The following is a 13,028-nucleotide window of genomic DNA, read 5'->3' on the forward strand; positions in this document are numbered from 1 at the left end:
CACTAATCAGATGGAAAAGCCCAGTCACAGGCAGCAAGGGGGTCTGATAGCTTGGGAAACCTCGCTGGCGCAGACAGCGAGACTGTGCGCTGAAGGAGACAGCGAGACTGTGCGCTGAAGGAGACAGCGAGACTGTGCGCTGTTCACATTCTGGACAGGATGCAGAATGAGAGGGAATGGGTTTAAAGTAATTGGTGGAAGAGGCAAAGTTATCACGTATGAAAACTATTTCTCCAGCGAGTGGTACTCCCTGAGAGTGTGGTGGAGGCAGAGCCAAGTGACAGAAATTGGACAGTTGTCTGAACCAGGAGAAGGTGCCCAGGTCAGGCACCCCTGCCACTCTCCGCCCGTCCCTCACACACTCCTCACCCAGCTTGTCCCGAATTAGCTGGGCTCCCTGTCACAGCTTTCCTTCTCGGAGGGCCATGGGGTCTCCCTTGGGGATACTTGTGAACCCATCCCTGGACTTACTGGCAACACTTAGCCCAGCATTGTACCCCAAGAGAGAGAGGGACCCACTGAGAATGAGCCTCCCTGTCCCTGAACCAAGTCCCTCCAGTGACTACACCATTCTGTAGTGGTGTGACACTAAGATACACCTTATGCTCAACACCCTCACTTTTCCTGGCATTGATCCCTTTGACATTCTAAGCTTGTTCCACACACCACCCCCACCCACACACACATTTTGAATGCTTATTCTCCCCCAGCTACCACAACACTTCACACACTGAATCATCCTCACCGTTATCCTTCCTCAGCCGCTGCATCAAATGGCTTTCCATCCTTTGTCTCAACTCATCGTCCTCTCTCTCGCTCCTTTGAGTTCACTGCTCTCTCATTCTCCCGGAACCTCTCAGATCTCTCTCTTGTGTCTGTGACTCACACCACTCTTGTCACATCCTTCCCCTAGTCACAGGGACAAGCTTCCTCTGAAGCTCCTCATGCTCTGACCTGTCCTGTCACTTTGCTCTAGTTTTTCTCTGAAATTCTCTCCCCCACCAGGCCCTCCCTCAGGACCTGACTTCCTCTAAACTGTTCCCCTTCGGCAGCCCTCCAGTTCTCACTGATATTGTTCATGGATCTCTCTCCTCTGATACTGTCCCTCCCTCCTTCCAGTCTGTTGTCATCACACCTCTCCTCAAACTAACCAACCATAGGCCCTTCTGTCCTTGCAAACAATCAGCCCATCTACAACCTCCTATATCTCAGTCAGGATGGTGAGTGGCTTGGAGGTGGTGGTGTTCCCATGTTATCTGCTGCCCTTGCCCTTCTAGATGGAAGTGGTCATGGGTTTGGAAGGTGCTGTTTGATGATCGTTGCTGAATTTCTGCAGTGCATCTTGTAGATAGTACACACTGCCGTTACTGAACGTCAGTGGTGGAGGGAGGGGATGTTTGTGGATGTGGTGCCAATCAAGTGGGCTGCTTTGTCCTGGATGGTGTCAAGTTTCTTGAGTGTTGTTGGGGCTGCACTCATCCAGGCAAGTGGGGAATATTCCATCACACTCCTGACTTGTGCCTTGCAGATGGCGGACAGGCTTTGAGGAGTTGGGAGGTGAGTTACTCGCCACAGTATTCCTAGCTTCTGACCTGATCTTGTAGCCAGTGTTTATGTGGTGAGTCCAGTTGAGTTTCTGGTCAATGATAACACCCAGGATGTTGATAGTAGGGTTCAGTGAAGGTAAATGTCAAGGGGTGGTGATAATAGCCTGTTTTCAGGGGATGGTCATTGCCTGGTGTGAACATTCTCGCTGTAGGAGGAGCAGCACGGGAGCCCTCCACTACACTGCCATATGAGAAAGAAGGTGTCAGTACCTCAGGATCAGGCCAGACTGCAGGGTTGTGGTGAATTCCATAGATGCTGATCAGCCCAAACTTGGCTATTGTCCAGGTCTTACTGCATTTGAGCATGGACTGCTTCAGGTTGCTTGTCTGATATTCCAGACTGGTGGAGCAGAAGTTTACTCCAGTCCAAAACAATTGTTCATGGACCCAGTTCTCTGGGTTCAGTTTCCAAGCTGCTGACTCGAGGCCTGCCCTCTGTCAGGAACATGATGCCATATCTGAGTCAGTCTGAGCCACTGACTGTATTCACACCATCACATGGTCACCTATTTCCACCTCCACTGTCTGCCGATTCACTCCCTGCCTCAGCTGATCTGCTGCTAAAGCCCTCACCTATGCTGTTGCCACCTCCAGCTGGTTTTTTCCATGTCCTTTCCTAAATAACCTTCAGCTCATTTTATTGTGTTTTTCCAATTCCGGCCTATCGGATATCCCTGATTTGAGTGGCTCTGCCAAAGGCAGTTGTGTTCAGTTGCCTGGACTCAGGCTCTAGACCTCCCCTCCCCCTGCACTCACTCCCCTCCCCCCGCACTCACTCCCCTCAAGCTGTTGTTGTTGTACAAGTAATTGCGAGTTGGAACCCACAGGGTCTTGCTGCTGATGGAGGGTCTGGGCTGTCCTCAGCCTGGCTCATTATCAGTGCTAACAGCAGATAGGCCGCTGCTGACTCAGTTGGAGACTTAAACCACAAGGTATTTTCTTGCCTGATACCAATGGGCAACGTTTACTGGAACTAGTGAGGCAGTTACTCAGGAGCTGTACAGAATACATCTACTCCCTTCATAAATTCCTAAATACTCTTCAGCGCAGTTTCTCGACACATTCCAGTCAAACCAAGACCTTTTCACATTATCACTGCACTCCCTGACCAACACACGCTCCCAGTTAAACAACGGCTCAGTTTTACAAAGCTGAGCCCAGTTTCCAAAACCCTCCGCATGCCCCCACTCTCCCTATTGCTGTTACCTCCTCCAGCTGACCTCAATAGGCTCCTCCCAGAGACTGGGTGGCATTATCAGACTGGGTGGAGCTTAATGCAACATGAACATCAACTCCTTCAGAGCTATTAGGTTATCCAACGTCATTCTACATCCAATCAAACACGACATTCTCGCTGTAGGAGCAGCAGCACGGGAGCCCTCCACTACACTCTCCCACGTGAGAAAGAAGGTGTCAGTACCTCAGGATCAGGCCAGACTGCAGGGTTGTGGTGAGTTCCATAGATGCTGATCAGACAGGTATTCCCTAGAAAATAGACAAATATTCCCAATTACTTCCCAATACACAAGTCTTTTTCTTTATTCACAGGATGAGGGTGTCAATGGCCAGGCAGCATTTATTGCCCATCCCTAATTGCCCAGAGGGCAGTTATGAGTCAACCACATTGCTGTGGGTCTGGAGTCACATGTAGGACAGACCAGATAAGGATGGCAGTTTCCTTCCCTGAAGGACATTAGTGAACCAGATGGATTTTTCCAACAATTGGCGACAAAGTTTCCCAGATGTGAGTGACTGCAAGGATAAATTGATAGAAGATTTCTGGAGAAATCCGATGAAATCAAGAGAGTGTCCAAACTGCCAGTATGTGATTTCTCTCCACGTTGCAAGATGTTACTTTGTAAATCAGAATAAATACCTGCGGCAGTCATTTAATATGTATTTTGTTGCTCACATGTGCAGACTGAAGATAATTAATGATTTAAAGGAATTGAATCTGTATTTTTAAAATTTTGTATGGAAAACCTACTCGAGCTTTCCTCTTGGTATACACTTCATTCTTGGTACTGGGTATAATGGTGACATGAAGGGTCACCAGAGATTTAGCACATAGCAGTGCAGGAGGTAGCATATTGAGGAACATCATTTCTTCAGTCTAACCCAGTATTATGGGGTATAATGGAGTCATAATTAACGGACACGAGGTGGGGGGAAATTGACAAAAAGGCTCAGGGAGCTATAACATAGAAATGAGGTATTGGAAGCTGGTACTGTCTCAGTCAGCATCCCAGCTGTTGCCAACAGAGATACTTCAACCGTCTCAAGGATCAATGTGCAAACAGAGTTTTGCCATTTTCTAGAACCAGCCCTGTGATGCTGATAGTCAGCTTTGCCAAATTCAACTCTTGCAGGTTTTCTGTTTCCCCTGCTGAGTTCAGCACAAAGTAAGATATTAAAGCTTGCATCTTAATGTTTTTCTGTGACTTAGTTACTGGTAACTGAGAGGAAATATCTTTGCTCTCATGCAAGTAATTATTTATTATCTTTACTGGATTGTGATCTACGTTAATACTGCAGTACATGAAGCTAATGGTTACTATAAGCTAACCAAGAACAACAGGAGTAATTTAGTCCCAGAAATTTAATGCCAAGCAGCAAGTAATAAGGTGTTGGTTTTTCAAAACAAAAGCTCTAAAACAGTAAAATTAAGTTTGTCATGCAATGTATTGCTGAGCTAAGTTTTGGGGAATTCAAAGTGATGAATGGGAGAATTTTGCATTTGTGGAGAGAGTATTGTGGAGATGTGCAGCAGGAAGGTGTGTCCAAGTGAATGGGGATACTTTACAAATGCTGTGAAGTCACGGACAGGACAGGATAGGGGTTTTGGAAATGATCAGTGGGAAGGAATGGTGAAAGCACTGTGAATGCAGAAGGAGGATGGACAGTAGTACACTTTGGAAGAAGATATTATGGTTGTGCAATGCATTGATGTAAGGAGCCACAAACACTTGGCTGGGAATATGGGCTTTAGTTTGTGATAACGTCTGTGTTGTTAATGAGGAGACAAGTATTTTGGAGCAAGCTGCCAGAGGAGGTGGAGGAGTCTGGTACAATTACAGCATTTAAAAGACATCTGGAGGGGTACATGAATAGGAAGGGTTTAGAGGGGCGTGGGCCAAATTAATTTAGAATATCTGGTCAGCATGGACAAGTTGGACCAAAGGGTCTGTTTCTGTGCTGTACAATTATTAATTCCAGATTTTTCATTTTCTTATTCAATTTCTACCATTTGCCATGGTGGGGCTCAAACCCAGGTCCCCAGAACATTATCTAGATTAGCAAATCCAGTCATAATGCCACTAGGCCATCAGCTCCCCTATGACTGAAAGGATGAAAATAAGCATTGATGTAGATTAACCACAGCTTATCCTGGTTTGGGGGTTTGGGGGGATGGGGGGAGGGTGCTGTGGGGGGGCGCGGCAGCGGTGTAGAATGTGGATAGAGCTGTTGGAGAGATTGTGCAGTGTAGGAGTTGGGACATCATGTTGAGGTTGTACAGGATATTGTTGACCTGTTAGATGCAGGATGTTAAGCTGGAGACGGTTCAGAAAAGATTTACCAGCATGTTGCTGGGAATGGAGGATTTGAGATATAAGGAGAGGCTGGGACTTTTTTCACTGGAGCAGAGGTGGTTGAGAGGTTTATAAAATAATGAGAGGTATAGATAGAGTTGATGGTAGTTGTCATTTCCCTAGGGTGAGATGAAAGAGATTTAAAAAAGACATATTACATAAGGTTGGTCTGTGTGTAGCAAGAGCTTCCTGAGGAAGTGGTGGATGTGGGTACAGTTACAACGTTTGAAAGACATTCTGATAAGTACATGAGTAGGAAATGTTTGGAGGAATATAGACCAACCACAGGTTGGTGGGACTAGTTTAGTTTGAGATTATGTTCAGCATGGACTGGTTTGACCGAAGGGTCTGTCTCCATGCTGTACGACTCGATAACTGATCAGGAAGGTTAATGTGATGCAAACCTTTATTAAGTAAGGATTTGAATGTTAAGATCAGAACGCTGAGCTTCAGTAAACCAGCATTGATGAGACTGTGTCTTGAATACTGCGTGCAGCTCTGGTCTCCTTACTTAAGAAAGGATGTAAATGCAGTTCAGAGGAGATTATTTAGACTGATACCTAGAATGATAGGGTTAACTTACAAGGAAAGATTGGCCAAACTGAGCTTGTTCCTGCTGGAGTTTAGAAGGGTGAGGGGTGACATGGCGAAGTGTCTGAGATTCCAAATGGTGAAGTGGATACGGACAGGATGATACCTGTTGTGGGTCAGTCAGGAATGAGGAGACACTGTTTAAAATGAGTGGTCTCTATTAGGAGAGAAATGAAGGAAAATTCTCAGAGGGCTGTGTCACTCTGGAACACCCAGTCTCAGATGGCACTGGAGTCTGGCCCAGGGAATCTTTTGAAGGGGGAACAGATTCTAGTTAGTCAGGGAATTGAGGAGAATCTGGGTGGGGCGGGAGGGGTGGGTAGATGGGAAAGTGGAATTCAAAACACAACCAGATCAGGCCTGGATCTTACCCTGATGGCAGGGCAGTGACAAGGGGCCAAGTGATCTGCTCCTTAATCTGCGTGTTTGTATAAAACTTGGCACATCAGGCCCAGGGAGGGGGGTGGGGGATTCAGGCCTCCACTCTGTGTGCACTGTGCAGCCTGAGTTCAGGCCTCAGGTTAAAAATAATGTTGTCTCTCTCCTCAGGCCGCAATGTCTCAGCTGAGGGGAGGGTTTTGATCGACGCTGACAGACGGATTTATAGCCCCCCACCCGACAACACTGTGTCTGTGACCCCTCTCCGTTGCAGTACTGGCCCTGGGTCTAACCTTTCGGGATCACCCTGCCATCGGGAAGCTGGATATCCTCAGTGCAGCACCGGGCCACAGTGGTAACCGCTGGGTGTAGCCGCAGGCTCTCCTTAATACACATGGTGGTGAAGGGCATCTGGGAGAGATCGTCCCTGTGGGAGGGGGCACAGCACAGTCAGAGACGGACACACATACACACACAGCCTGCTCCCTCCCATCAATACAATCTCACTGCGGCCTCAGGCCCACCCTCCTTCCTGACCTCCCTCACAACCTTGATATCTTCTCCCTCCACCTTAAATATATTCACTGACCCCAACCCCCTGCCAATTCCCTGGGAACAGGGACAAAAAAAACCTCTCCTCATCTCTGTCTTAAACGGGAGCAACCCTGATTTTAAACTGTGACCCTCAGGCTTAGCCTTGCAGCTATCAATAGTTAACTTTCATTTTATTCATTCACGGGACAAGGGTGTCGCTGGCTCAGCAGCACTTATTGCTCATCCCTAATTGCCCAGACGGCAATTCAGAGTCAACCACATTGCTGTGGGTCTGGAGTCACATGTAGGCCAGACCAGGTAAGGTCGGCAGAGATAACAAGGTGCAGAGCTGGATGAACACAGCAGGCCAAGCAGCATCAGAGGAGCAAGAAAGCTGACATTTCGGGCCTAGACCCTTCTTCAGAAATGATGGCAGTTTCCTTCCCTAAAGGACATTAGTGAAGCAGATGTGGTCTTTCCCAGTAATGGTTACTTGTCAACGTGAAGCCAGCTTTTTCATGAATTTAAACTTTTTCACCCTCTGGAAGTGAGCCCATGACCCCAGAACATTAGGCTGGGGTCCTGGATACCCCAGCCCAGTGCCCTTACCACTTCGCCACAGCAGCATCTGTGGACGGAGTAAACACAGTAAAGGTTTTGAGTCCTGTATGACTCTCCTTCACAGATGCTGCCAGACCTGCTGAGTTTCTCCAGCATTCTCTGTCTTTCAGTTCAACGTTGAGGCTGTTCACATACCCCTGGGAACCCAACAGGGTGGAGGATAGAACATAGAACAATACAGCACAAGAATAGGCCCTTCGGCCCACCATGTCTGTGCTGACCATGATGCCATTCTAAACTAAATCCATGGTCAGTATCCCTCTATTCCTTGCCTGTACACATGTCTGTTCCTGTGCCCGGAAATTCAACACAAATTCTTCACCTGGTGTAATACAGTATTCCATGGGGATTCAATTTCATTCAAATACACAAGATTCCGAAGAGGACTCGACAGAGCGGACATGGTGAGATTATACCCGCACCGATTGGGGAACCCAGGGGGTGGGGCACAGACTCAGGATAAAGGGAGGGTGCTGAGGAAATGTGATTACTCCAAGAGATGTGAAACCTCTCGATGCTCCATCGTGAAATCAATTTGAAGCTGGGACAGACAGATTTCCGGGAAATCGGGATATGGGGAGCGGGTGAGAAACCCACCATCGGCTTTGATGATATGGAGCAGGCTCTGTAGGCTGAATGGTCCTCCCCTTGCTCCTGTGTTTTGTCTGTAACATAAGATTGAAGAGGTCAGGCACTCACCACTCCAGCTCTTCACCATCTTTTGTCTTCAGCAGTTCCTCAATCTCCTCTCGACACTTCCTCTGATATTCCGGATGCCTGGCAAGGTTATATAACACCCACGATATCCCACTGGCCGTCGTGTCATGTCCTGCCCAGACATTGGGAGAAGGAAATTCAGGAATGGACAAACACCTTGTAACACTGATCCGGGTTAAAAAGGAAACTCTGAGCACTTTCGGCACAAACGCTGAGGGACAGGCGAGAAACACTGACCGGAAAACTGAGAGAGGTGGGGGGCCACATTTGAGTTTCGCTGCTCAATCAGATAACATTAGGCAGGCTGACACTCTGCTGTAGGACAACAGGAGGGCCACACTGCTGGGGGAGCTGTCTTTCTGATGAAGGGTTACCTGGAGAGCCCATCGTCTCTCTCTCTCTCTCTCTCTCTCAGGGGATTTCCCTCTGGTGACTTAGCCAATGTCACTAAAAAGCACTTAACAGACAACTGGATATTAGTGGCCAGTATTTCAGACCATGTTCCCTGTTTCCATTTACACCCAGCCTGACCCCTAACTTCCCTCTCCCCCTCATTCCTAATCCCACCTCCTTCTGCCTCACACCATCATCCCTTTTGCATTTCATCTCTCCAGCCTTCCCCTGTGTCACACACTGTCCCTGCCTCCCAGTTACTTGTTCACACCCTGTTTATATCAGTCTCCACCTTCCACCAGAGCTCTCTGGCCTGAACCACCAACACCGACAGTCCTGCTGCAAGTTTCCGGAAGGTTCCAGTTTTGCGTCACAGAAACGGGTCGCCTGACCATTACCGCTTTTGATGGATGCGGGGTCTTGTTGTGCATGAACTAGCCGCAGCATTTCCTGCATTACAGCAATGACCACGCCTCAGAAGTTCACCACTTTCCCAAGGTCACAAACGGCGCCATATAAATGCATGTCTTTTTATCACAGGATGGCACCAAACATCCAGCAAATGGCGGTTGCGGTAGGATGGTGGTTACGAGGCCCGTGATCAGGACTGATTCTCTGGGGCCATGGGCTCAAATCCCATCACAGCTGCTTTTAAATTCAAAAAGTTGGTCAATTTGAAGAAAAACTAACTCAGTAATAGGGAGCAGCATTGTCATAGAAACACATTCAATTTCCTTCAGGGACGGAAGTCTTCCATCTCGACCCAGTCTGGTCTACATAGGACTCCAAAAGCTGGCTAGCTCTCACCAACCTTCAGAAAGGGTTGTATTGGAGACAGGTTAAAGATGTATAATAGATCACGGCCCCCTTCACTGACCCTCACACACCATGGATATGTTTGAAGACAGCAGAGCGTCAATGTCCCAGATAAAACTACAGCCAAGAGGAGATCTGACCACACACTTACCCTCAAACATGAAAGTGTCAGCCTCTGACTGGATCTCCTCATCTGATAGGCCATTGCCATCCTCATCCTGGGGACAGAAAATAAAGGCTCATTCCCCATTGGCCAGCTGCTAATTTGTACAGGATTACTGCCCTACCATCAGATCCCACTCCCTCCTTCACCTCACCGATCCGAGACAGGGGAAACACTGGAAGGATGACCAGGGAGTCCAGAAACAGGGCTCACAGTTTAAGGATACAGCATAGGCCACTGAGAACTAGGATGAGGAGATACATATTCACCCAGAGAGTGGGGAGCCTGTTGGAATTCACTACCTTCCGGAAACTATTGTGGCCAAAACATTAAATGCTTTCAAGAAGAGGTTCAATAAATGTTCTCAGTGCTAGAGGGATTGAAAGGTATAGGGAGGAAGGTGTACATGGTACTGATTGGATGATCATATTGAATGGCAGAACAGGCTCAAGGGCCGAGTGGCCCACTCCTGCGCCTATTCTCTTTGTTTCTAAGATTCACCAAACAACCAACTCCTCATGCGAGGGAGTGTCTGCTGAAGTCACTTTCCCAGGGAACCAGAGGCCCAGCTACTGTCTCAGGGGCACAGGTTCAAATTGCAATGTGGTGCATGGACCCACAGGGTTGGCTCTCAAATGCCCCGCGAATACCCTCCGAACCCCCCTTGGATCGGCCATGTTAGCCCCTCAGTTCATAGCCAGTGGGGATGGCCCTCGCGTGCAGGCCTGACCGAGAGCCCACCGGGAGGATTAGGAAGTGACAGAGAGGGTCACTTTAGGAGGAGGGATCTCATTGTGTGGGGGTAAGGAGTTGCTGCCTCACCAAGCCCAGTGGGGGCAGCAGAGGGGGTCGGAAACGCTGACCTTTGACAGCAGCAGGATGTCCAGGAAGTCGGTCACTTTGCCTTGTTTGGACTGGAGCCAGGTGTCTGCCCCCTGCTCCCTCAGGATCTCCCGACGTCGCTGCACGACATCCAGCGAATAGGAGTGCACCAGATCACACGCCCTGGCAAACCGCTTGCCATTGGCCGACAGCTTGTAAATGAAGTCGATGTGGTGTGGTAAATAACGCTCCCTTTTCACCACCAGTGTGCTCAGTTCGTAGATAGCAGCGATGTAGTCACTGGACTTTCTAGGCAGCAAAGTACAGGAGAGCGGGCTGTCGGTGCAGCTCAGTCTGTTCCCCATCTCCCTCCCCACTTCCCCCAGGAAGCCCAGGCACAGCATTCAAGGGTCCTCCGTCAGAGATAGTAAGAACTGCTGATGCTGGAGTCAGAGATAACACAGTGTGGAGCTGGATGAACACAGCAGGCCAGGCAGCATCAGAGAAGCAGGAAAGCTGACGTTTCGGGTAGGGACCCTGGATTCAGGGTCAAGGGTAAAACATGAAACAGAAGCCCCTGGTCATTAATGGATGGTGTGAACACACCCAGCACAGCTCAGTGGCCAGCACACATCCCCTCCTGAAGATCACGGATTCCCACCGCAGACAACATGGGAGTGTCAATCCAGGAACGTGCTCTGGTGCAGTACCGTGGGCGTGCAGCACCGTCAGAGGTGCTGGCTCTGGGATGACATGTTAAACCTTCTCTGCCCTTCCAGGCGGTGGAAGCCCAGCAGGGGGCAGGCTCATTGCCTGGCCCTTGTTTCCCTGCACAGTCCCCGGTCATTATTCTCACTGCTGTCCCCCGTGGGAGCTTGCTGTGCATTAATCAGCAGGCACGTTTCCTACATTACACCATGACTGAACTCTGACGGGCTTGTCCTGAACGGTGCTACATCAATGCAGTTTCTCTATTCACTAGCTTTATAAACCTTTTCACCTCATCATGACTGGGTCCTGCATAACAGACTGAATGTTGGTGCAAGCCGGAGGAAAGCATAAGGTGAGACACATCAATGTAGTTAGAACATAGGCCAGTGATTCCAAAACCCTTTCTCAGCTCAGGCTTCATCAGGCCCCAGGGTAACAGTCTGGGAGTGGGGGAGGTTTTTGAGAGTCACTGAGAGGGTGGAGTGGGTAGTAAGTGGGTTTTTGGGGATACAGTCACCATTTCTGAGCCACTGGCTTCAACGAGTCATCCTGTTTTGGTGGGAGTCAACAAGGGGGTGGGGCGGGGTGGTGGTGCAACATTTAAAAGGGGCCTCATCACTGTCAGGAATTAGAACGATCACCATGGCAACCATCACTGCTTCCAAAATCCCCGGCCCCTCAGCCGCGATCTTGCTGGATAGTACAGTGGGGCTGAACGGCCTGTTTTGCTCCATTTCCACACCTCTCTAACCCCACTGGGGCATCACAGTTTGGGAAATCGCTCCATGGGGAACATGGGGCTTGACAGAAGGTGTAGGCCATTCAGTCCCTCCACCATACAGTAAGACTGTGGCTAGCATGGGAAGGCGATGGCCTAGTGGTATTATCACTGGCCTGTTAACCCTGAGACCCAGATAATGTTGAGGGGACCTGGGTTCAAATCCTGCCACGGCAGATCGTGGAATTTGAATTCAATAAAATATCTGGAATTAGGAATCTAATGATAACCATGAATCCATTGTTGGAAAAACCTGTTTGATTCATTAATGTCCCTTTGGGAAGGAAGCTGCCATCCTTACCTGGTCTGGCCTACATGTGACTCCAGACCCACTGCAATGGGGTTGACTCTAAACTGCCCTCTGGGCAATTAGGGATGGGCAATAAATACTGGCCCAGCCAATGACACCCTCGTCCCATGAATGAATAAAGAAAAAAAAAGACCTGATTGAGATGGTCAACTCCAGGCGGCTGTTATTTGGTTGTGCCTTGCTGTTACCGACACAGAGGTCAGTGGGCAATGTGTCTGGCTGTACCCTGGTGGTTACTCACAGTTGACAATTACTGTCGTAACTGAAGGTACATTTCAGGAGGCTGTCCAAGGTCATCAGGCTGATGTGCTCAAACATCTCCAGTGAGGTCACTCCCTCCGATATCAGCCGGTCCCATTTCTCCTGCAGTGAGACAGAGAAACATCCGCCATTTCACAACGTGGCATTGCGGAGGGCAGTCCAAATATGACGCAGCCCCACGGCCAACCGCAGGAAGCCCCTGCACCCCCCTTCAGAACGGGAGGACACATCAGCCACACTGACCATTGGGGTAGCTGGGGCACCGGGGTTGGGGGGTGGGAGGGGGTGGTCAAGCTGTGGCTGTCCCCAGCTTTCTCAGGAAAGCGACACTGGGTCATCAAGGAGCCTTGCGCACATGAGAAAATTGGGGCCAATGAGAGAGAGAGAGAGACAGAGAGAGAGATCAGAGGACAGAGAGAGAGAGAGAGACCCCCTTTGTGGGTAACATTGGAGTTTACAGTGCGGCAGCATGAGGAGAGGCTGGGGATATAGAGAAGAAGAGAACCAGCTGCGGACTGGCACACCCCACCGCACGGGAAGAGTTGGGGGGGTGGGGAGGGTAGGGAGGGTGACAGTGTGCTGATTGATGCCACAGTGAGGTCAGCTGATGTCCTGCTTGTGGCTCCATCGCGTTCACACAGTAATTTCAAAACTCTTCCCCAGAGTAACACACTGTTATCAGCAACAGAGTGTGGCTGTACAAGTACCCACAGTGTCTGCCCCCTCGCCCACCCCC

General features: G+C 49.3%; 1 protein-coding gene across 2 annotated transcripts in view; it reads right to left on the reverse strand.

The window, feature by feature from the left end:
* Window positions 1–13,028, reverse strand: part of LOC109919110 (ultra-long-chain fatty acid omega-hydroxylase) — a 45,542-nt gene that overhangs the window by 4,166 nt on the left and 28,348 nt on the right. For both annotated transcript variants that reach the window (XM_048617878.1, XM_048617877.1), the window contains exons 6-11: window positions 12,273–12,394; window positions 10,274–10,541; window positions 9,399–9,465; window positions 8,021–8,150; window positions 6,460–6,593; window positions 3,028–3,092 (exon numbers count right to left, since the gene is read on the reverse strand). In XM_048617878.1, coding sequence (XP_048473835.1) covers window positions 3,028–3,092; window positions 6,460–6,593; window positions 8,021–8,150; window positions 9,399–9,465; window positions 10,274–10,541; window positions 12,273–12,394 — 786 coding nt within the window. The remainder of the gene's footprint in view (window positions 1–3,027; window positions 3,093–6,459; window positions 6,594–8,020; window positions 8,151–9,398; window positions 9,466–10,273; window positions 10,542–12,272; window positions 12,395–13,028) is intronic.

The sequence above is a fragment of the Rhincodon typus genome, chromosome 38 (assembly GCF_021869965.1).
Source record: "Rhincodon typus isolate 14 chromosome 38, sRhiTyp1.1, whole genome shotgun sequence".
Lineage (NCBI taxonomy): Eukaryota > Metazoa > Chordata > Chondrichthyes > Orectolobiformes > Rhincodontidae > Rhincodon > Rhincodon typus.